Genomic DNA, 24,366 nt, shown 5'->3' with positions numbered 1-24,366 from the left:
AGTTGTTTTTGGCTGCTATTTCTACAGAGAACAAGAAACTGGATGCTTCATGCATGGAGTAGCATCAAATGCAGCAATCAAGGACAGTTTCTTGGTTGTCAGATAGCAAACTGCCTACCCCAAGTCACCTGTGCTAGAGACCTGAAAGTTATAATGAAGGCAGTAGGAGCTCCATCTCCACCACAACCCAGGAAAAGCCACTTCAACTAAGCATTCGAGTAGAGATTTTGGCTACTATTTTCCTTTGCCAAGACAAAAGCCTAGCTTTGATTAGATTTCAGGTGTTGCTCAATTGAAAAGCAAGACTCTAGTTTTGCTGCAATCCTTTGTCAAACTAATATTCTGTCACTGTGTAGTTTCTGGTAACTCCTGGGACGTTGTGCAGTCTATATGGTTTTATAAAAACTTGATAATAAGTCAATATAATGTAACTGAGTTTTAGAGAAAATACGGTAATAAGTGAATGTAATGTAACTGGGATGCTTCATGCAAAAGGTCTCATTACAAAGCTTATAATCTACTGAGTATGATCATCTGATTTGTATAAATGTACCACTCTTGTATCTAAAACTAGAAATATAAAATATAACTGAGGGCCTATTGTAATTGTGTAAAGTGTGGACCATTAATGATGGTTTGGAATCTTGATGACTCCCATTGTCTGCAGATGGCTGTATTTACCTGTGAGTCTTCCTGTATATGTGTGTGCTGGCAAGTGAGTAATGAAGTCTTGCAGTGACATCTGATCATGTCACCTGAACTGGAATCCATCTTTAACCTGGTGTTTTTCCAGTGAGGGGGGGTGGAAACCCAGAGGGACAAAGTGTTCCCGCCTTATGCAAAAGATATATAAAGGGGGAAGAGAACAGAGAGGGAGAGGAGCCATCATGAAGGATCCCCTAGCTACCACCTGAGCTGCAACAAGAGCTGTACCAGGGGAAAGAATTGTGCCCAGGCCTGGAAAGTGTCCAGTCTGAGAGAAAAAACTTACTGAAGCATCTCTGAGGGTGAGATTATCTGTATGCAGTTTGATTAGGCATAGATTTGCACATTTTATTTTTTGCTTGGTGACTTACTTTGTTCTGTCTGTTACTATTTTGAACCACTTAAATCCTACTGTCTGTATTTAATAAAATCACTTTCTATTTAGTAATTCACTCAGAGTATGTATTAATACCTGGGGGAGCAAACAGCTGTGCATCTCTCTCTATCAGTGTTATAGAGGGTGAACAATTTATGAGTTTGCCCTGCATAAGCTTTATGCAGGGTAAAACGGATTTATCTGGGTTTAGACCCCACTGGGAGTTGGGCATCTGAGTGCTAAAGACAAGCACACTACTGTGAGCTGTTTTCAGGTAAACTTGCAGCTTTGGGACAAGTGATTCAGACCCTGGATCTGTGTCTAGAGCCAAACAGGAGTGTCTGGCTCAGCAAGACAGGGTGCTGGAGTCCTGATCTGGCAGGGAAAACAGGAGCAGGGGTAGTCTTTGCACATCGGGTGGCAGCTCCCAAGGGGGTTTCTGTGATCCAACCCGTCACAACCCCCTTCTGCAGTAGGCAAGATTGTTTTGACATAGATCAGACCCAAGTCTGGGGTTATGCAAGTTAACCTAGTTCTTTATTATTAAGGGATACAAAACAAAGATTCAAAGCTGTTCAGTGCTCAGTAAAAAAAGGCTTCCAAATTCACTTTAAGAGTCATGACAAAGGTGGCAAGTCAATGATTTCATCCAAGGTAGAGAGAAAGTTGGCAGTTGATTGTAGCAATTCTGGAAGATTTAAAAAGGGAGCAAGTCAATGTCTCATGAAACCCCACATTTATTAAGTAGGTTAGACCCCCAGTAACTGTTAAGGGTAGTTACCCATACATTCCCTCCCTCCTAGCCATCCACCCCCCCCCCCCCCAATCAACCAACAAAACAAGTCACTGAAATCCAGCCAAGATCTTACTTACCACATTCCCATGAAATGTGGGACAGCTTCACAGGTGAAGGGACCATGTTTATACATCTGTCAGGTATATTTTTGTCAAGTATCAATAGAGGAACCCCAGTCAGTGACATGTGGCTTAGTCGGTGTTCTTCAGGAACTTCAAAACTCTCAAAGTCTGTTCAGAGAGATTAGTTTATTTCAAGTTTGACAGAGTTGCATGACTTTCTACCAGACTGCTGTTCATGTGAAGCTTGTCCCCTTAGACTTGACCATGTGTTAAAGGCTGACAGTTCACAGGCAGCTAGATGCTACAAGTATGTTTAACTCAGTTCAAGATAGCAGGTACTAAGAACTTGACAGCTTATGGAATCATGTAGGTAAAGGCTGTGCAAGCCATTTGCCTGCACCTTCATTGGCGTTTACACTACATCCCTGTGGGATGTCTCATTATACTTATTTAAGTGTAATTTAGCACAAGGCATGACCTGACACTTGTTGCACTAAAATCTCTAGCAGGCTGGGCACTAAGCGCTCACCCCCCAGTGAATAAATGAAATATTTATTCAGAGCTGACCTGAAAGCTCAAGGGTGCCTACCGTCGCATCTTGTGTGACAAGACATGGAACAACTTCAGCAAGTTTAACATGATCTCATTCTCTTGTGATACTTCTGAAGTAGTTTGAAGGGTATTGCCAATATCTACTAAGGTTCCCTTATGTGTTTCAATAAGCCTTAATAGAGGTACCATCAGCCAAGATGGTACTAGTTCTCAGGAAAGAAGAATCAGGAAGGCAAATGCAGCATTTGCAAGACTCAAATATCTCCCTCAAGACAAAACTGAATGTGTCCAAAACAATTGTTATCACCATCATAATATATATCAGTGAGACATGGCAACTTACCAAGAAAGATACACAAAAGCTGGATGCATTTCATCACAAGTGTCTGAGAAGAATATTGGGAAGTACATAGAGATAGGAAGACTAATGAAGTAGTCAGAAAAATTGACTGACAAGGCACCCTCTCACAAATAATCTACAAAAGACAACATCAGTGGCTGGGACATGTGCTAAGAATGGAAAAAGAACACTTACCAAAAACAGCCCTTTAATGGAAGCCAGAAAATGCAAGAAGAGGAAGACTGCGAATAACATGGAAACAAACAGTTCTGAATGAAATCCAGCACCTCAACATGAAATAGGAAGATTTGGAGAGAAGAGCAGTTGACAGGCAAGGATGGCAAATGTGGGTAGCCCAATGTGCAGCAAAGCATGAGATGGATTAAGGTCTAAGATAATAGCCAAGGGGTTTCAAGAGTTGCATCCTAAGCTAGCACTACAACAGTCTAGCTAAAACCCTCCTTTGGAAAGCAAGGTTAGCCTGAAAGTCAAGGCCTATCTTTAGGTCTACTTAAGAGGCTAAGAAAAGACAAATATAAGTCTTATATTTACATCAGTTCTCACCAAGAGGATTGTAGGGAAAGAAGTTTTCAATTTCTGGATAGGCTTCTTCAATGGCCACACTGCAGCTTTCCACTGGAGTTGTCTTTCCAGTAATCTAAGAAAGAGTTTATGATTAGTCATCCTCCAGTAGTCTAACTTAAAGTGTTCATCCTCTATACTGCAGAGTCATTTTTGCTAGCAAGATCAAAAGCAAATTCTTTTCCAGAAATGCCTCCCAAAAATTGTGCACATAAGCAAGACTCCTTAAGCTAGTTTTGCTTTTAATAAGATATTAATGTTCCAGTTTGATTGTTGGGAGTTCCTATAAAACCACAGGTGATGCAAAGGACTATCTACCAGACGACATGTAGTGCACTAGATACGGAGCAAGACCAGCTCATTTTACACAGGGCAGACAGATTTGGAGAGTTGGGGGGAAGGGTCTACCTGATCAGATAGGCAACATATGTAGTATGTTTGGGATTTGGGTTAGGGTCACTCCCTTCCCTACCTGCTTTTCTACCAGAAAAGCTAGTATTCCATATAGAAGGCAACTGCTGCTCCCTCCAATCTGGGGGAAGATTTTTGGATTATTAGCAATAGGCTCTTCAATTTCCATAAAGATGGAGTCTTCCTGCACTCAGACACCATTTCCCTGTACAGAAATACCAGTATCCAGCCTCTGCTCTTATTTCCAGGAACTGAGTAGGTAGAAAGCTATAGTGCATGTTCAGTTCCTGCTGAAGCCTTTATGTACGTACTTTTTTGGTAGGCAAAGCCTGTTTTTTCTGTTTCTGAGTTTCCTTCTTGTTTGTGGTTCCCAGAGTCCTGTTTACATTTCCCAGAGCCTTTCTGACAGACTGAGACCTGGCTGGAGTTGCATTAACGGTTCTTCCAACAAGTGGAGTCTGGGTCTGTGATCTTTCAGATAAGACTTTTGCTGCAGGGAGAAATTTAGAGTTTTACTTAGAGTGAGTCAGTACATAGCTGTGCAAGTGCTTGAGACAGATTACTTTTAGCTATTTCAAGTTTTCTGCCTAGTAAGAGGATTACATGACTTAAGTGCAGTCAAATGCTTCCAGACAGAGTTAAGAATCAAAAGGTGTGGTCTACATTTAAAACTTCTATTGGCATAGCTACACTGGTCAGGGGAGTGAAAAACCCCATACCTAGACTAACAACAATGCGGACAAAACCCGAGTGTTTATACAGCTACGCTGACACGAGAGAACATCTGTTCATATAGATAACTTTGTTTGGGGAGGTACGGTTCCTATACCACCAGAAAGGCTCCTTCTGTTAGTGTAACCTGTGTCTGCACTAGGGCCATGCCAATGTAGTCATCATCTTAAATGCTTAATTCTCTATAGTCATGTCGACTCCAGCGGACACAGAGTTAGTTCTGAACACTCCATTACAGGTTCTCAATATACCCCTTAAAAGGGAGAATGGGACAGGTAAAAGTAGCTCAAATGGGTTCTGAGGATAAGTGTTTACAACACTGAATCTTTGACAACTTTCTTCACATCTGAAAAAGATAGCATGAAACAGTGAACCAAGCATGTTCCTGGTTTATTTCACTAGACATCTTGTTTTGGTTCACAGATTCAAAGTTTAATTTCTATAGCAACATATACTCACAAGATACTGAGGACAACCTTAGCCGATCCTTAGAAGCAGCAACATCTCCTTCATTCTCTTTGTCTATGAATATAAGGGTTGTCATCTTCAGTGTGACGAGATCACTGCAAGAAAAATCACACTTGTTTGTTGAATTACTGCTAAGTCCTTAGGGAACACAAGCATTGAGGACAGTCATGACTTCGGTGCCTCTCCTAATACAAGCATGCATTGGGGATTCTGTCTTTAAGAGGGAGCATTTATGACTACGCTGTCCATTTGTTTCCTAGATGAGAGTTGGTTTAAGTGAGACCACACACACACTTTTGCCGAGCTTTAAGCCTGACATCTTATTGTAGGAAGTCCCACTGCCCAATCTCGATTGCTTTTACAGAACACATTGGTAAATTAGAGTACACCTGTCAACATTAACCAAGTTGCTTAAGTACATCTTAATACACTTTGTTTATTCTCTTATTAAGAAGACTACTTGCAAGTGCAAATAAATGTTGCCACTATAATGCTAAAGATGACAAACTGTCAAGTTTGGAAACCCAATCACATGATTTCCCACCGTGCTTTAGTAGTCTGCAGTCAGCTCCCGACTAAGTTAAAGGGTCAGAAAGAGGCTGTTTTCAATAGAGACTTTAAAGTAGGCATCAACTTGAAAATTTCCCACATGAGCATCATTTGTGCCTATGGTTAGCACACCTAATCGTACTATAATTTAAGGAGCGAAGACAAGTCTGTTTCCTCAACCTCGGGTTAGTCAGTAGATTGTGGAAGTCTGATGAAGGGGAAACATTTCTGGAAGATGGTTAAACTCAGATTAGTGTTACTGCACCAGAACAGCTTATGCAATGAGGTGGCAGTAACTAGACCACCACTAGTGTTAGCACTTTGCATCTTGTTAAGTGGAAATAGGGACAGAGGCAGAAGCACTGAATGACAAGCCAAGGTAGTGCTCGTACCATTTATCTCAAGAGATGGCAGGGTGAAGATTGTGCCCTCAGGGATGTGACAAAGGAAACATTGCCAAGAACAATGTAAATTACAAGGGATTACAGTGAAGTAGATCATAGTTTGAGGATATCAGACACTTTGATCAGTTCCCCCTCCAACCCCCCCCATGCACACCCACACCATCAAAGGAGCCTGCATTTACCTGGCCAGAGTCCCCAGGAGGCACTAGAAAGAGCCAGAACTATGCAATTCTTAGGGGAGACAGCAACACTCCCACCTGCAGAGAGCAAAGAGTATAGGCAGCAAGTTATATGGGCCCATGCACCACTAATATTAAGGAACATGGGCTCAGCGCCGCTAATGTTTGGACTAATGTTTTCAGAGCCATCCCAGCCACAGGACAGACTAGGGCAACTGCCCTGGGTCCCACACTTTGGGGACCCCCACACTTCAGGGGGATATGGGGTCCAAGAGGACCTAGGGCATTAGCAGGGGGCCTGGCGCCAGCAAGCAACCTGGCCCCAGGCCACTCCACCTCCTCCCAAAACACCTCCTCCCCCTCCCCCCACCCTGCCTCATTCCAGCCCCTCCCCCAAGAAACACCAGGAGGCATCACGGTAGAGTTAGAGCCAGGTCACTCACTGCTGCCAGCACCACACACACACCAATAACCCCCCAGGCCACCCTAGACCCCACATCCCCCTGAAGTACAGGGTCCCCCAAAGCACAGGGCCCAGGGCAGTTTCCCCAGTCCATCCTATGGACTAAACAGGTCTGCTTGGATCTATTCTGGGCACCACCACAACAAAAACAAAACAACCACACCACTACACACACCACATACAAACCTAGCACCCATACAACAGAGTTTAGCCACAGCTTCATTCAAGAAGCTGGGGAAGCCTCCATTCCATACCCAGGAAAAGCCAGAAGTAAAAGATTAACAAGACAGGAAGAGAAAACCAACCCAAGCCCTGCTCTCCCCCCTGCACGGGGGCAGCTCAGCAGCTCACTGGAGCAGGCAGCCGCCCATAGAGAGAAGGAAAAGCACTGATACCTCCACAACCCAGAGTCCCTACAACAAACCAGCCCAGAGCAGCCTCTACACACCCCCTGCCCAGCGCACTCACCAGCTGTATAACACAAACACCGCCTGAACCTCAAGCCATAACACACCCCACTCGCGGGGCCGTTTTTAAACATCAGCCGCTTCTCCCATTGGCTGATTGACACGGGGACTAACGTTCCGGCTGCCGATTGGCTGAGCCAATGGGTGACGGGCTGTATCTGGGCCGCGCTCCACCAATAGGCAAAGGAAGAGCCGTTGTCAATCGGGGGGCTCTCAGGCCTAGGCTACTGAGGGTCAACCTTGCACGTACTGTAATTCCCAGCCTGTGCTGCTCGCCAGGCTCGAAGTCACTGTGCCTGAGAGAGCTTTAAATCCTGTCTCCCCTGAATGCTGTTTATTGTTTTGCATGTCACTGAGGCTGGGCAGTGAAAGTGGTTCGGCTTTCTGGTTCTCTCTAATAATCTAGATCGCTATTAACTGTGGTACTATTTTTTATGTAGTGCTCATTTGTTAAGCACAGACAATCTGCCTGCTGGAGCTGTCCTGACCACGGACTACAAACAACCCCGCCCCCAGAAGTTTACAATCTAAGGCCTGGAGGCCCAATCCTGCCAAGTGCTGAGCAATTCCTGGGAGGCACTGGATGTGCTCCTCTCCGGGAGGCTAGCGAGTTCAGCCCCTCCCAGATGCTCAGCCCTGGGCCCTAAAATCAGGGCTACATTGGCCACACTGACCTCTATGTATAACACTCTCATACAAACGCTACCCCGGCACAGCACTACAGCCCTTACTCCATAAACGCAGCAGCGAAGTGTCTAAATCCAAGCCGACCCCGTAACCCCGTTTGGGTTGGGATTTACACAAAGAGCGTGTGGACGCATTTAAATTCGGTGCCATTCAGAAGTATTTTATTGCCAGGAGAAGTTGCGTAAGTGCCGCCGAAGAGCAGGCGCAGGGGCGGCCGGGTGCCTGGCGGAGGAGGCTAGCGCAGAGCTAGCGCCGGTGATACACCTGCTGCCGCGGGCAGGGCTCCGCAGCGCCCCGCGGCGATCTCCGGGCGTGTGACTGTCAGAGCCCCTAGCCCCCCGCACACGCAGCACAGTCACACGCGGGTGTTGGGCGCGGGGCCCGCCGCCCTCCGGGGCACGGCTGCGTTCGGAGCCACCCGGGCAAGTCACGTCTCGTGGGGGAGAGGGGAGGCTCCGCCCGGCGTTGACAGGGGCAGCCGCCCATACCAACGGGTTCCTTTAAGAGGCGGAGCCAGAGCCGGCGGCGCGGTGCATTATGGGATAGTAGAGGAGAGGGGGGAAGGACTTGAGGCCTAGTTGGTAAACAGGGAGTCGGGGCCTGTCTTGCGTCGTCTGCGCTCTCCGGGTAAGTCCGGCTGCGTCCCGCCTGCTGGCCTGGCCAGGTCCTATTCTCGAGCCTCGGGCGCTGCGGTCGCGTGGGGGGGGGGGGGGGGATAGCGTAGAGGCAGCGCCGCCTGGACATGGGGAGCGGAGCCAGGCCGAGGCACCGGGGTGGCAGCTGCCCCGCCGGGCTAGACACAGCGTAACCCCCACCCCCTCCTCGGAGTTTCCCTGACTAGGGACCCACCCGCCGGGGATGGGGATCCATGGATGCGTGTCCCCCTGCCTCGGTGCTGGGAGCCCCTAGACCTCCGCCTACGCGCTTCCCCGGGCCCACCCGAATCACGGGTCCCCACTAACAGCGCAGGCCGGGCCGTGTGAACAAGAACCGGCGTCGGGTCCCTGCCCCCAGCGGTTAGTCCCGGGAGAGTAGCAGCCTGGGGGGAGCGGCTGAGGCAGGTGTCAAGGGCTGCAGCTTGGGCTCTCTGAAAGGTTCGTGAGCCTGGTTAGTCCAAGGGCCAGCGACTAGCTGGTAACGAAACCAGGTGACTATCTCGTGATTTTGTCATAGAAGGCTTGTGTGATCTGAGACAGGATTCCTGAGTTTTATAGCCAGCTTTACCCTGACTTGTCCTCTTGGGTAAAGTATCTGACCTTGCTGTTTTTCTGTCTGTAAGATTGGGATAACACTTATCAACTTTACCTGACTTTTGTGCAACTTTACCTTTTTTATGCATGTTCATAAAAGGCCCTGAAGTCTTTGCAAAAGTACTGCATAAGGGCATGGTGTCTGCTCGCATCCCAGAACAGAAGTTGGTCCAGTAAAAGATATTACCTCACCTAACTTATCTCTAAAGTATATCTTGTTCTTTACAAGAACTGTATTTTGTTACTAAGATCTATGATCTACTTGGCCACATTGACATGTTATTGATAGTCCTGAAAATGCTTGCGCTGATTTTTAAAAACCTATTTTGTACAATTTTCTACTTCATTTGCAAGAGATAAGAAAGCATAGCGTATTGCAGGGGTCGGCAACGTTTGGCACTTGGCTCGCCAGGGTAAGCACCCTAGCAGGGCCAGGCCAGTTTATTTACCTGCTGACGCGGCAGGTTGGGCCGATCGCGGCCCCCACTCGCCGCGGTTCGCCGTCCCGGGCCAATGGGTGCGGCGGGAAGCGGCGCGGGCCAGGGATGTGCTGGCCGCGGCTTCCCGCCACCCCCATTGGCCCGGGACGGCGAACCTCAGCCAGTGGGGGCCGCGATCGGCCGAACCTGCCGCGTCAGCAGGTAAATAAACTGGCCCGGCCTGCTAGGGTGCTTATCCTGGTGAGCCGCGTGCCAAACGTTGCCGACCCCTGGTGTATTAACTGTGCATTTTTCAGTACTAGTTTCTATACTTACTTAACTGCTTAATATGGTTATAAATCATAAATGCCAGTGATTTTTGTCAAGCATATTGGCTTAACTGGAAAACTGGAAGGAACTAAATGATGTGAAAAAATATAAAAGATTGTGATGTAAAATAAAAATAACTAATATATTAGAGATTAATTTTCCTTTAATTTTTAATAATTATATATAGTGTTAAATCTATTGCCCTTTTCAATACATACCCATATGTGTTCATGTCAGAAGGAAAAAGACAATGGCATCTGGGACTGTTGAAATAATTAACTCTACCCCTGCGGGAGGGTCGAATGATGTAAGCTTGGAGGAACCAAAGAAGATGACAAGAGAAGACTGGAGGAAAAAGAAGGAACTAGAGGAACAGCGAAAGTTGGGTAATGCGCCAGCTGAAGTGGATGAGGAAGGAAAGTAAGTTTCATCTAAGACTATGCTTGATATTCTGTTACGATAAAACACACTTTCCCTTCTTATTACTAAAGAAAATGTTGAGGAAAATGGCTAAATTCCAGTAATGCTGGGGAGACTTTTTGTGAAAGCTGAACATCTTTAAAAGAAATTATACTGTTTTTCACTTACGCCACACTGTTTACATCATTTGCATGTGTCTAAATATTTTTAATATCTTTTTACAGAGATATCAACCCTCATATTCCTCAGTACATCTCTTCAGTGCCATGGTACATAGATCCTTCAAAAAGACCTACGTTAAAGCACCAGAGACCTCAGCCAGAGAAGCAGAAAGAATTTACCTCATCTGTGGAATGGTACAAACGAGGGGTTCAAGAGGTAAAATATCTTAATGGTGTAGCAAAGATGAGACTTATGGAACATTGTTTTGGGAAGGGAAGAATTGTGACAAATATATGAGAATCTTCTTTGAATGAAATTGATTTATCCTTCTGACGATTTTATTATGAAAAGTGTTTCACTATAACTAATCTAAGTTTTGGTAACTCTAGTGTTCAGTTTTGTCCCCACTTAGCCCACATAGAAATATTTGTTTCTTCTTTTTCACTTGCTGGAAGAGCTGCACCCCTACACACAAAGACTGAAGAGCAATAACAGTATATCTAGTCTTTTTTTTCTGTTGTGATCTTATCTGACTACTGAAAAAAATTTGAAGCAGAATATTAGTTTCTCTCTTCATAGAGGAAAAATTGGGGATGTGCACTGTATTTTAGTGTAAGAATTGCCAAGAACAGCTCCCAACCAGTTTGATCATCGTTCTCCTTTGATATCCAGTGGTTTCCTTAACTGTATTAAAGAAATGTAAAATTTCCTGTAATCTCTCAGTAACCCTAAAATGGTGTTGGATTGTAATCCAGAGATTTAATTTAGTAGTTTATTTAGACACAGTGCTCCACTAATAGGCTTCAGATCTTTTCTAAAGGGACTGTTTCTGTGAGAATAGTTCAGTCTTTATTACTGTTTTGATTCTCTGCATCTGTACAAAGATCCAACAAGGGTGGAATTGCTTTCACTTTTCTTGGTAATGTAGAATAACTGAATGCTACTAATAACTGAATAATTAATAACTGAAATGAAACCACTGTTTTAAAATAGGTCATTAAATAGCAATCAAATTAAATTACTTTAATTTACATGCAAAACTTGAATGTATTTAATTGAATAATCTAGTCTAGAAGAAAAAAATCTGAGAGCTCAATCCAGCACTATTGAAATCAGTGGGAGTTTATAGATTTCTATTATCGATTCTTCTGAAATACCTATTCCCTCTGGTTCTGTACTGATTGGGCAGAGTGGGGGAGTGAAAGGGGAAACCTTTGCCATAGGCTTTCCAGAGCATTTGGGAAACAACTGAAACTGTGTGTTTTGGCTTTGTAGAGCTGATTTTGTGTACACAGATTCACCTTCACTTAATCAGGCTAATTAAAAATGCAAATCAGCCAAAGCTACTTATTGGGAATGTGTGTGTCAGTCATGCTATTTATATCACCGTGTTTGTTCCCTTATGTTTAGAATGCTGTTACAACTAGGTACCGCAAAGGAGCCTGTGAGAACTGTGGTGCAATGACACATACAAAGAAAGACTGCTTGGAGGTAAACCTGACTATTTTTGGTGTCTAACTGTTTCTTGGAAAATATTGCTGTGAATTTGCATTGGTGGAAAATATGTAGTTTGGCACATCTAAACTGGCTCTTCAAAGTGATTTTAATCAATCTCTCAAATACAGTTTGAGATGTTTGAAGGCTGTTGAATGAAACCAGTTTTATGAAGGACTAATATGTAGGGAAAAAACTCAGTTACCATATTAAAAGACTTATCTTTTCAAGGTATTATGGGTCAACCCATATATATATATATATATAATATATATATAATATATATATAATATATATATATATATAATATATATATAATATATATATATATAATATATATATATATATATATATACAGGTGTGTGTGTATGTGTATATGTATGTATGTGTGTGTGTATATATATATATATATATATATATATATATATATATATATATATATATATATATATATATATATATATATATATATATACACAGATGTATAAAATCATTTGCCAATATGGTTAAGAAACCATACTTCCGTCTACAACATCTCACCCACGCTTTTCATTGTACACCTCTACCCCGATATAACGCTGTCTTCGGGAGCCAAAAAATCTTACTGTGTTACAGGAGAAACCGCGTTCTATCAAACTTACTTTGATCCACCGGAGTGCGCAGCCCCGTCCCCCTGGAGCGCTGCTTTACCGCATTATATCCGAATTCATGTTATATCAGGTCACGTTATATTGGGGTAGATGTGTATAATTTATTGAAGTAATTGTCTTACACTGCTTTGGGTCAAGCACGGCCCAGGATACCTTTTTCAGCTCCAAATCTGTTAAAATGGGATTTCTTGAAAGTACTCTTAAATGTCTGATGATGGGACACCAATTTCAATCTGTTCAGTTTAAAAAGTAACTTTATGTACGGCATTTGCCTCTGAATCTTCATGCCAACTTTTTTTTGGGTGGTTTTTACAATCACACTTTATTTAAAAAAAAACAAACTTTTTTTCCTCTCTCCTATGACCCACAAAAACAGGGGAAACTGACACAGGCTTTGCTCACATGTATGACTTTGCAGAAATCCTCTCATCTTTGTTCTAGCACTGGACTGGTACAGCTCCACCAGCTCTAGTGTAGACCAGCATTGTTCTACACTACTTGTGTTCTCCAGATCTCCTCTGATTTGCATTAGTAGTCAAAAACACCATTGTTAATCTATACTAGCCTTCTTGCCATTTCTAGAAGTGATCCAATAGTGGGAGAATTCCGAAAAACTACCTCTGTTGATGCAGCCTAACAGTCTAAGCAGGGAAATTCACAGTGTAGGAACTGAAAACTAATCTTCCAGTTAGAGTTCTTTTAGGTGTTATTGGCAGCAGTAGATAAAATAAAAGCAGCTACACTTTTTTCAGTTGTTTTAAGTCAATACCTTTTTAAGCCGACTTCAGTATATAAAATCTAGAAGTAATAATGGACATACATTTAGAACTGTAGGTTGCAAATAGTGTATTGTCAAGGTATCTAAGAAGAATTAAGTTTTTTTTAAAGAGATGTATATAGGTGAGTAATGTGGCTGTCCTTTAGACTAAAATAATTCAAAGGTAATGGTGGTTTCCCTTTTTCAGAGACCTAGGAAAGTTGGAGCAAAATTCACAGGCCTTAATATTGCACCAGATGAACATGTGCAGCCTACATTAATGTTTGATTATGATGGGAAGAGAGATCGTTGGAATGGTTATAACCCAGAAGAGCACATGAAGATTGTAGAAGAATATTCCAAAGTTGACTTGGTATGTAGGTATTTAGGTGAATAGACTTACTAAACATTCTTCAGTATTTGCTGCATTCATAATCCAAAAGATATGTGGATTCTCTCTTTGGTTGCTTAGATTTCTTTTCTTGTTGAACTAAAAACTCAAAAATAAAAATGGAATTGAAGGGGAATTTACCCTGTAAATGAACTGCAGATCAGAGTTGCATACACACTATTGCAAGCACTTCTTACATTGACTTAATTTTTCTCTATGTATAATCATCCACAGTAAATACTTGATATGGGGTAGTTAATATTGATAATGATTTACCTCAGAATTAAAATATTTGAGCTTAGCTGGACTTTTAACGTTTTCAGTAGCAGATATGAATGCCAATGCTGAAAGCAGACACTTTTTTAATTTTAACTCAGTGAAACGGACATGTCTTACTGTGTCAGCCCAATGAGCCAGAGTATTTTAAAGAGTATGGATCTGTCAGCTTGCTTATATTAAGTAAACTGGTTGTGACAGTAAGATAGCCTTTAGATAGTCTTCCCTCCCTCGAGTGATGTAGCCAGTAGCTAGGGATTTAGAAGAGCAGTATAAAGACAAACTTTGGGGCACTGGATCCTTTGGATAAGTCTACGCTGCAATAAAACACTCGAGGCTGGCCCAAGTCAGTTGACTCAGGCTTGCGGGGCTATAAACTTGCAGTGGAGATGTTTGGACTCCGGCTGGAGCTTGGGCTCTGAGACCTTTCTCCAGGTCTCAGAGCCCCGGGCCCAGCCCCAGCCCAAACTGAAACATCTACAGTGCAATTTTTTTAGCCCCACAAGCCAAACCCTGCAAGCCTGAATCAGCTTGTGTTTCATTGCAGTGTAGACATAGACTCATGGAAAGTCAAGGTTGAAAGGGACCTCAGGAGGTCATCAAGTCCAACCCACTACTCAAAGCAGGACCCAGCCCCAATTTTTGCCCCAGATCCCTAAACGGCCATCTCTAGGATTGAACTCACAACCCTAGGAGTAGCAGGCCAATGCTCAAACCACTGAGCTATCCCCCCTCCCCCACTTTGAATGGCTATCAAAGCTGGAGTTGGTTGGTAGCAACAAATTCAGGTCCTAACTAGTGCATTTAAAGTTCTAAATGCACCCAGAGGTGCTTATGATGAGTGTTTTTGATAAATCACTTTTATTTAACAAAATAAAATAAAAACACTCTTTCCATATTTAGGCTAAACGTACTCTGAAAGCCCAGAAGTTGCAGGAAGAGTTGGCTTCAGGAAAACTGATGGAGCAGGTGGTAAGTAAGCTTAAAACCTGGCACATTTTTCTTAAAACTGAAACAAAAAAAGTGCCTTTTTTTCCTTTTCTGAATAAAACAGGTCATCTCTGCCTTCAGATGCTGGTAGCCCAAACAACTAGTAGAGGGCATTACAACATAAATATTTGCTTCATTTGCTGTCTTGTATCTTTTTGTGTGTGTGCAGATCTGAAGCTTCTGTTTTGCATCAGCTTGCTTTTCAGCATATGCCATTGATAGGAGTAGCACCTAGCACTGGGGAAGGGATAGAGCAGTGATTTTTTTTTTTTTTTGTCTGTTGGGCATTTTTATGAAGTCTGTTTATCCTATGTTGTCCAATACTCTAATCCTTTTTATAAAATAAGTACACTAACTAACAAGAAAAATATACCTGTATCAAGAAGTACTTTAAAATACTCTGAATTAAGTGAAAAGGGTTAATCTTTGCTTCCTAGTAGGGCTCCCATGTCCTGACAATTGATGGCCTTGCCAAGACATGCAAAACAGAGCTTAGAGAATCTTGCTGTCTGTTAGTAACTTTTATTCAGGGAAATACTTAGACTTAAGAGGTTTTATATTATTTTACTAACTTTCTAATTATGAAATCTTCCCATGGATTGATTTGTCAATGGTTAGTATAAACATGTATGAACTCGGTTCACTATCTGAAATCCACACTTTACATCTTGTTGAGTTTTTTGTGCCAGTATTTGCAGGTTCTTGGTTAAGCTTTATTTTGAGGTTGGGGAATATCAACACACATTCCTCTTGGCTTGCAGATCTCTTTGCCATGGCTTTAGTTTTCATTTTCCTTCTCACTAGTGGCTCTTGGATTATAATTGGGGCCTGAGTAATTAAATTAACTGAATATTCTTGTAAGAGGATTTAAAGGTAACTTTGCATGTCTTAAAAAAAAATTAAAAATAAAGAGATGGCTATAAGTGAGGGTAGTTCTTGGAATATAATATACTGTGTTTACTCTATTACTGATCAACAACAAACCAAAGAATTTATGCCATTCGTCTTCCATTTTCTAGGGAATGTAACAACAAATTTTGTGCCTAGATGGCAGAGTAAACTTGGTCTCTAATCCTGACACAGGTTATACTCTTCTTCCTAAGGACTAAACAAAACAATCAGAGCTAATTAAAGATAGCTCCCATCTCTTTCCTTCTCCCTTCCCCAGCAGGAATCTCCATCTCCCTTTCAGAGCCAAAAGGAAGGCCTTGTCACTCCCTAAAACAAGCCATTCTCTGAGGGTGAAGAACTTCATGCTCTTTGTTTCCCTTCTCTGAGTGGTCAGACACACTCTCCATAGTTTCATCCCAATGCCAGATCATCTTCAGCCTCCCCCAGTGACTCCTGGCACGAGGGAGGTGGCAGAAGTGGAGCATGTTAAGAATGTAGGGAAAGATTTCTGGGTGAGGGAATATGGAGTAAGACTAGATGGGTTTTTCCCAGGACTCCTGGGCCTTCCTCCAGTGTCCATGGATCTTCCCTCCTCCTCCACTCCAGAGGTCACCTCAATCTGGAAATTAATTGGTCCCTGTTAAAACACTTTAGCTGGCTTCCTCTGGGTTAAACTATGGGTTCTGGTCTCTAAACAAAAATGACCAAGGTACTTTGCAACCCTGTTAAATCACCAATTCCAAAATACTTTTTTTTTTTTTTTTTTAAACTAACTTGAAATGTTAAGGTCTCGTGAGAACTTAATTTGGAACTATCAGTGTTGATAGACAGTAGAACTGACCTTATGCAACACTCTCACAGTTCAGGGACTCATCACTCTTGTGAGATATATAGTGGCTTGATGTGAAAATAATTAAAATATTTCTCAAAAAGGTTTCTGTGCTGTAAGAAGCTTGTAAACTCTCAAGCAAAAAATGTATATCACCGTGATCTGTTCTGCAGTTTGTTCCATGGTTATCACATTTGTCTTCCACTGCCTTTAGGATAAGCCCTGCTTTGATTGTTTGTCCAACAATTTCCTCTACTTCCTCCTCCCAAATCTCTTCCCACCCTAAAGTTTTGTATTTTCTGCTCATGTGCTTTTTTTTTTTTTTTCCCTACAGAACTCCCCAAGACACCACTGGGAAGAGGAGGAATCAAATTCACAGACAGTAAGACACTTATCAAATGCATCACTCAAGGGAAGGAAAACCAGATGCTGGAAGGGGTTGGAATAGGACCTGCTGTGGTGGCTTCATGCCATCTATGGATTCCTTGAGCAATGGGAGCTCAGCAGGGGCCTGGAGTTACTGGCTTTGCAGCTGCTTTGTGCTCCCAGAGTGGTGCAGAGCAGCTGGAGTTGGGTTCCAGGATCTGGCTCTTTGTCTTTGAATCTTATTGTGGTATTACTTCTTAGAAACAAGTTGTCAGGCAGGAGAATAACTGACTTGTAAAGAAAATCCAGGCCATATCAAGAATAGTCGCCATATTTTTTATTGCAGTTTTATATTAATTGTATTTTAACTCTTAGGTCTCATAAATAGAAATGGAAATCCTGTAAGAGATTTTTTTCTAAATTTTTCAATGTAACTGTAGAATAGATTCTAACACTTAACCCAGAATTTACATTGGAAATGCCTAATTAGAGAAACTGTGGGATGGGATGAGGGGTTCTTGAATTTTTTTTTTTTTTAACTAATCAATTTAAACTAATAATCAGGTTGTTGTATTTATTTCTAGATTGAACACCCATCATTTTACTCAGTAGTTTTCTGACTCTGTTTTCAGGAAAGAGATCATAACAGTGAAGATGAGGATGAAGATAAATATGCAGATGATATTGACATGCCTGGACAGAACTTTGACTCCAAAAGACGTATTACAGTCCGAAACTTGCGTATTCGGGAAGACATTGCTAAAGTAAGCCACAGCAAATGAACGGGGTTATGTTATTATGACTTTTCTTTTTTTTTTTTTTTTAAATGTATTTATATAACCTATTGTTTCTAAGGTTGTGTTCTCTTAACTAGTAGTTACTACTAGTGGACTCATTGTGGGGCTTGGAGCCTGTGGACTTAGTTTCTGTTCCCAGCTTTGCCATTGATCTTTCTATGTCACCTTGGGTAACTCAAGACCTCCCTTTACCTATTTCCCCTTCTGTCAACATATAAAAATTCTGACTTTTAGATAGTGCTTTTGCATCAGGTGCTTTACAAAGGTAGGCGACCTATCATGGTTATCCCAACTTAAAGGAAGCTGCTCTAATAGCAGTTGGAGGCATGTCATCTAACACTTTAAAGTATCTATGAAGGGATTACAGTAATATTTTCAGTTCTGTTAAAATCCCAAATTTCTAAGTAAACATTTTGTATGTCTCCTTATTTTAGTACTTGAGGAATCTAGATCCAAATTCTGCCTATTATGATCCCAAAACGAGAGCAATGAGGGAGAATCCATATGCCAATGCAGGCAAGAATCCAGACGAGTAAGTTTGAAACTGGGATTTTGCTACACATCTATAACGAAATGAGATAAAGTTTAAATTGTCTTAATATTAAGCTTGTTTGTCTTTGCTGTCCTGTGTATCTTGCTATCAATGAGCGACTAGTCAGTTATGGAGGAGGGAACCTTTTAATACTTTTTTGGTTATGTTCTTCTGCTTATTTTGTTTTTTTCTTCTAACTTACAAGTTGACACACACAATGCTGATGAGGATCATTTTGTTGAGTATTGATACTTAAAGTGATCTTGTCAATTTAATTACCCCTGGGATTGATACTAATTTTTTTAGTACAAATTGTAATGTGGGCAGAACAGCAAGTTGCAGGTTATAGCAGAACCCCTCTATAGTAGAAGTGGTATCTCTGGACCACAGTGATGTATATGTAAATGTATTTTGATAGTTGGATGTTTGCAGCTATTCTCCTCTTGACCTGCAATTATCACAGCAAAAATACTCCCAAATTCAGATATCCCACTGTCCAGAAATTGAATTTCATGCTTCCCTGTCAAAGACTTGTTAGAATCCATAGGTTGGCCTCTTGCTCCCCAGACCAGTATGCATTCAGAATGTTGTAGAGCTAATATGTTAACTCTCAGGGAGAAAGCAGAGGAGTAGTGATGTGAATGACATTTATGTGTTCTTCTGTGGCCCAGGTAGGGAATAGAAACAATGTTGCAGGAGGGTCTTACCATTTGGGGAGTGTTGGTGACATGTCCTTTTCAAGAAAGAGAGATTCAAAGTTACAACAGTAACAAGATGCCAAAAATGGATGAAAGAATTTAATAGGAGTAAGGGTGTTGCACATTACTTAAATAATTGGGGTTTTTTTGTTTGTTTTTTTGTAGAGTCGGTTATGCAGGTGACAATTTTGTTCGTTACACTGGAGATACCATTTCAATGGCACAAACTCAGTGTAAGTATTTCATTAAGTCAGAAAACTCATACCTTAAAAATTGAAGTGCCATATTTCTGTGCCAAGGAAGAAATGTATCTTGTTACAGATAAACTTGATTGCATGATGACTCTTAGACAAAGAACAGATTAAAGGTGTTATTTGAAAAGCATGTATAGGATTCAGAATGATCATTTAATTAAGTGATGGCTCTTTGTTTTATATATAGTGTTTGCTTGGGAGGCTTATGACAAAGGCTCTGAAGTTCATCTTCAAGCAGACCCTACAAAACTGGAGCTCCTGTACAAATCCTTCAAGGTGAAAAAAGAAGATTTTAAGGAACAGCAGAAAGAAAGCATCCTAGAAAAGGTAACAAAGACAAATGCCCAGCAAACAAGAATACTGTAAAGAGGGGGTCCAGCTTGGGTTTTTGCTTTTTTCATTAAAAAAAAAAAAAAAAAAGCCCACATTAATAATGCTGGTCAAACCACCTGTTAACCTGATCAAACTCTAAAATTATGTAGCCTTTATACCTGTTGTGTCTGGTAAGTTATTTAATTTAGACACATTAGTATAGTTGAAGGTCAGTTAGCATTTCTTTCTCTATAGTCACGGGCCTCAGCTGTGAGAATTTACCTCTGGTGAAAACTTGGCAGTGTAAGATGTGGGGGTCCAGATTTATGTTTTAAAATACATACAAGTGGTGGAAAATAGTCTCTGTATTGTTAAAATTGATCTTTTAGGAAGAAGGTAACTTGGGATAGTTTAGACTAAGTATTTGCAAATATTTCACAACTCATACAAAATAAATGCTTTTCACAATCGTATTTTTCAGACTTTGGTATCGCCACAATGAGCGCTGTGTCCTTTTATATAAACATTTTTCTATTTTGCTGTATTATTATCAATTTTACTTAGACAACGTGGTAAAAATCATGAAGATGCTAACATTTGTTAAGCACAAGTTGACAACAAACAACATATTGTCTAATTGTTCTATACTTGGATTGTTTTTCTAACTTTGTTTTGCTTTGAAAACTTCTAGTCATTTAAACAAGATTTTCTATACTTAAATTGGGATATATCACTGGAGCTGGCAATATTTCTCCAAACAAAAAAAATCTGAAGAGTTACCACTGTAGCAGAAAATAGGATCTTTAGCTAGCAAGTCAGAAGTACAAAAAATTGATCACATTTCCCGTTTTAATGTTCTGAGTGCTTGCATAGCACCCAAAGCACAGGGAAGGCAGTGAGGTGATAAGTTTCAAATGCAGATAGGTACAGTTGCAAGTCTAAATGACTTTTTTTGCTATAGATCTTCAAAAACGTTGCTTGTATTGTTGTAGTATGGAGGACAAGAACATCTAGACGCTCCACCGGCTGAACTGCTGTTAGCCCAGACAGAAGACTATGTGGAATATTCTAGACACGGAACAGTCATCAAAGGACAAGAGAAAGCTATTGTCCGTTCAAAGTATGAAGAGGATGTTACTATCAACAACCACACAGTAAGCACCTAGACTGCGAAACAATAGCAAGAGCTAAATTTCCTGGTAAAGCAGAGGAAGTATGACCAAATGCTATGGTTGCACTGTCACTAAAGTAGTGAACTTATCTTTTTGGATAAGTTGCTTGCTTAAGTCTCTCCCTCCAAGCAGGAGAATTTAATTACCTTTAATAGGAGCTGTGTGTGAATCAAGTGGAAAGTATGTGGGGAACTTTCACAGGCACAAATGGCAGTCATGCTTCCAACTCCCCTTGAGTTGTTCTGGGAGTTGGGCACCTAGCTGTCCTTTGCCTTTGAAAATCTCCCCCACATGCTAATTCTTGTAGATCTTCAACGTTCATCAGTTTTCCCTCCTAAGATTTTTGAATGATCTACTTCTTTTCTGAAAAGAGTTAAACAAAAATCTTGTATGATTTGCAATGTTCCTGTTACATGATTGCTTCAGTACTGTCTCTGTCTTGCAGTGTATATGGGGTTCATATTGGAAGGAAGGCAGATGGGGATATAAATGCTGCCACTCGTTTGTCAAGTATTCCTATTGTACAGGAGAAGCTGGGAAAGAAATCGCTGTAAGTAACATTTCATTTTTAGACATTAAAACAATGCTATAAAAATATCTAAAATAAGGCTAGTAATTCAACTTGTCTTTCCATTTTGGTATACGCATAGTGAGTTTTCATGCCCTTTCTTTTATCTTCATTATGCAGAATACTGCATCAGACTTACCAGAGGAAAAACCTACGGAGGAAGAGTATATGGCAAAATCCAAAATGTTGATGGAGGTAGGTTACCTCCCCTCCCACATGTCTTCCCTTTATAAAAGGAAAACTACTTTAAAAGATTGTGGGAAGGAAGATTTTTACATTTTGTTTATCTGGAGTTTAAAAAGGTGGAGTGGTGTAGTGACTGTACTACAAAGTTGCATGGGCCATCTCTTCTGAGCTTGACTAGGAGATTTATAAAGTATTGGATCATTAATGTCTCATCTCTCAATGTTCCCAACTAAACTCCTGAGATATAGAGTTCATAGACCCTAGAGATAAGTTCCTTGGACACGCATGTGCATAACCCTTGGCATTTCAGTCTAAAACTCCTGCTTTTTACCTCCAGATACATCAAGAAAAACAGAAAGATGAGAAAAAGAAGAAAAAGAAGAAGCAAAAGAAGAGTCCAAATTCAGATAGTGAGGGTGAAGAGAAAAAGAAACATGAAAAACTGAAAAAGGTGCACTGTGTTTTTTCAGACAGTGTTCTTGTTCTTATTAACCAATATTTGGTCAGTAGTATGAGGGTCCCAAAATCATGGTTCTTGTGGCATTGTATATAGGTTTTCTCTGCTATTGACTCTGAGTTGAAGTGACTTTTAGACAGAGTTGTTTAGCTGCTTTGAAGTAAATGGTTAGAACAGTGGGTGGTGATAGCAGAAAAGTGGAATACTAACCTAATTAATTGTGTGAAACGAGGTGGGGAACAAACCAACAAAATCCCTCTCTCCTTAAAGTGCCTTTTATCCCAAGGAGAAAATTAGGCCCTATCCTGAAATTGATGGTGTGCATGAGTAGATTACAGCAACTGTACAAAGTCCCAATGAAGTCATTGAATGGGGCTCCTCAGAAATACAGTAGTCTGCCCGTGTACTATCAGTTGCAGCATGGGAGTCTTACACTGATATACTATACTTCAGCCATCTTTTGGATAAACCACAGCTTCTGATGAATAGCAAACAGTAGCACTACAGTAGGGAAGGAATATTTAATGTTTTTAAAAAACAAAAGGGGAAAAAGTTCAGTCTGGATGAAATTCTCAAGCTCTTAAGTCACTAAAATGCTTTAGAGAATTTCACCCTATACATAAACTTAGCTGACAATTCAGGAATCCGTAAAATTACTACACCCTAACATCCTACATTTACACAAATTTTAAAATGGCTAAATTAAATAATACTGTGAACAGAGAAAACTGACAGCAAAATTAAAACATTAAGTGTGACAAATGCTAATTTGGCACTGTATTGGAGGTTAAACACTTAAGGCTTGTAGGTGTAAAATGAGACCTAGCATTAGCTGTTTTTGTGTGGATTATAGTACCCCACTGTTCTGTCTGCTACTGGTGTTTTAGTTAAAGTACTAGAATCTGTCATGATTGTTACCTCGTTTCTGCTTTTCTTCAGGCATTAAATGCAGAAGAGGCTCGTCTCCTCCAGGTTAAAGAAATCATGCAGTTAGATGAGAGGAAGAGGCCATATAACAGCATGTATGAAACACGGGAGCCTACAGAAGAGGAAATGGAGGCTTATAGAATGAAACGCCAAAGACCTGATGATCCCATGGCCCCCTTTCTTGGACAGTAATTATGTGAAAGACATTCCAGCACACAGTTCTTGGCTATTGTATATGATACTTGGTAAACCAGTAACTGGAACTTTTCTGCCCACGTTTCTGTAAAAAAAGCTGCACAAGTCTGCTTTGCAGAAATGGCCTGATTTTTGCCAGGGAAAAGAAGTCTATGAATGAAGTTAACGGCTGGTGCTATAAGCATACTAGTGCTTTCTTTTTTTAAAAAAAAAGTATACTTGGTACAGACTTGTACTATTGAAAGGGTAAGTTGATACCTTCTAAAATTCATCTTAACAAGTAACGGGAGAGAGGAACCTATCAATTCAGGAAAACAAACTGCATCTAAACCAGTTGGCCAGCAGGTGTCACTGTTAGGTAAAAATTGTTGAATGTAACACATAGACGATGTCTACACTAGGGACCTTACAGCAGAACAGCTGTATTGCTGCAGCTGCGCCACTGTAACATCTCCTGTGTAGCCACTCTATGCCAGCAGGAGAGAGCTCTACAGCTGGCATAACTAAACCACCCCCAACAAGCAGCGGTAGCTATTTCGGCGGGAGCCACTTTTGTCGGTGAAACTTTTGTTGGTTGGGGGAAGGGGGGGTATTTTTTTCACACTCCTGACCGACAAAAGCTTTGCTGACAAAAATGCTTATATAGACAAAGCCTTAAAAGTGGTAGACTGTAACATCTCTTAAGACTTTTTTCTTACGTGTGGCTCAGTAAGGGGGAAAAGTAATTCTTTATCATTTTGATAATTTTAGGAATGCAAAAATGTATAAAAAACTGATGTGATTGGCTGTACAGACTTGGTTGAATGTAATATAAAAGTTAATGCTGTCTGTTAATTGGGAATATTTGACTCTCTTTTGTCCTGAAGGGTTACAAGAAGCTGATATTCTACACAGCTTTGAAACTCTTACTGTGTTTTAGCTAATAATGTAGCCTTATATGCATACACCCCATATGCAATGCTGAGATCCCGTGAGATAAATTGCATTTATCATGAAACTTTGCTTCACATGCTCTGTCACTACTCATGCATATCCAACAAAATTCAGTCTCACATTCCAAACATTTGAGCAGTTCAACCAGCCAACATTATTATTGTATTTTAAAAATAAAAAATGACCACATTTCTTTAACCCTTTGCTCCTACCAAAACTCCATTTTGCAATGTGCAATATTCAGTGATGGGTTTAAGGTCCAATATCTTATGGTATCTCAGTTAAAAATATGCTATCTACACAGTTGGAAAGTTGTGATTTCCAAAGAGGCAGAGAG

General features: G+C 41.1%; 2 protein-coding genes across 4 annotated transcripts; one reads left to right on the top strand and one right to left on the bottom strand.

Moving 5' to 3' along the window:
• Positions 1-1,596: 1,596 nt before the first annotated feature.
• Positions 1,597-8,227, bottom strand: PTTG1 (PTTG1 regulator of sister chromatid separation, securin). 3 transcript variants are annotated; one of them, XM_054037600.1, is made up of 7 exons: positions 7,818-8,227; positions 6,160-6,234; positions 5,016-5,119; positions 4,136-4,314; positions 3,396-3,489; positions 1,955-2,107; positions 1,597-1,769 (listed from the first exon to the last, which is right to left on the bottom strand). In XM_054037600.1, the coding sequence occupies exons 3-7, from the start codon at positions 5,098-5,100 to the stop codon at positions 1,699-1,701; spliced, it is 582 nt and encodes a 193-aa protein (XP_053893575.1). In that variant the 5' UTR covers positions 5,101-5,119; positions 6,160-6,234; positions 7,818-8,227; the 3' UTR covers positions 1,597-1,698. The 3 variants fall into 3 exon arrangements, with proteins under 3 accessions (XP_053893575.1, XP_053893577.1, XP_053893576.1); XM_054037602.1 differs by lacking the exon at positions 7,818-8,227 and adding an exon at positions 7,761-7,783; XM_054037601.1 differs by lacking the exon at positions 7,818-8,227 and adding an exon at positions 7,088-7,186.
• An 87-nt stretch (positions 8,228-8,314) lies between these two features.
• On the top strand, positions 8,315-23,930 carry SLU7 (SLU7 homolog, splicing factor). Its single transcript, XM_054037599.1, has 16 exons — positions 8,315-8,400; positions 10,010-10,192; positions 10,417-10,570; positions 11,765-11,845; positions 13,464-13,628; positions 14,826-14,894; positions 16,967-17,014; positions 17,631-17,762; positions 18,230-18,327; positions 19,191-19,258; positions 19,467-19,606; positions 20,584-20,745; positions 21,209-21,313; positions 21,452-21,526; positions 21,855-21,968; positions 22,914-23,930. The coding sequence occupies exons 2-16, from the start codon at positions 10,023-10,025 to the stop codon at positions 23,091-23,093; spliced, it is 1,761 nt and encodes a 586-aa protein (XP_053893574.1). The 5' UTR covers positions 8,315-8,400; positions 10,010-10,022; the 3' UTR covers positions 23,094-23,930.
• The last annotated feature ends 436 nt before the right edge of the window (positions 23,931-24,366 follow it).

The sequence above is a fragment of the Malaclemys terrapin genome, chromosome 8 (assembly GCF_027887155.1).
Source record: "Malaclemys terrapin pileata isolate rMalTer1 chromosome 8, rMalTer1.hap1, whole genome shotgun sequence".
NCBI lineage: Eukaryota > Metazoa > Chordata > Testudines > Emydidae > Malaclemys > Malaclemys terrapin.
This window is presented reverse-complemented; position numbering and strand designations above follow the sequence as displayed.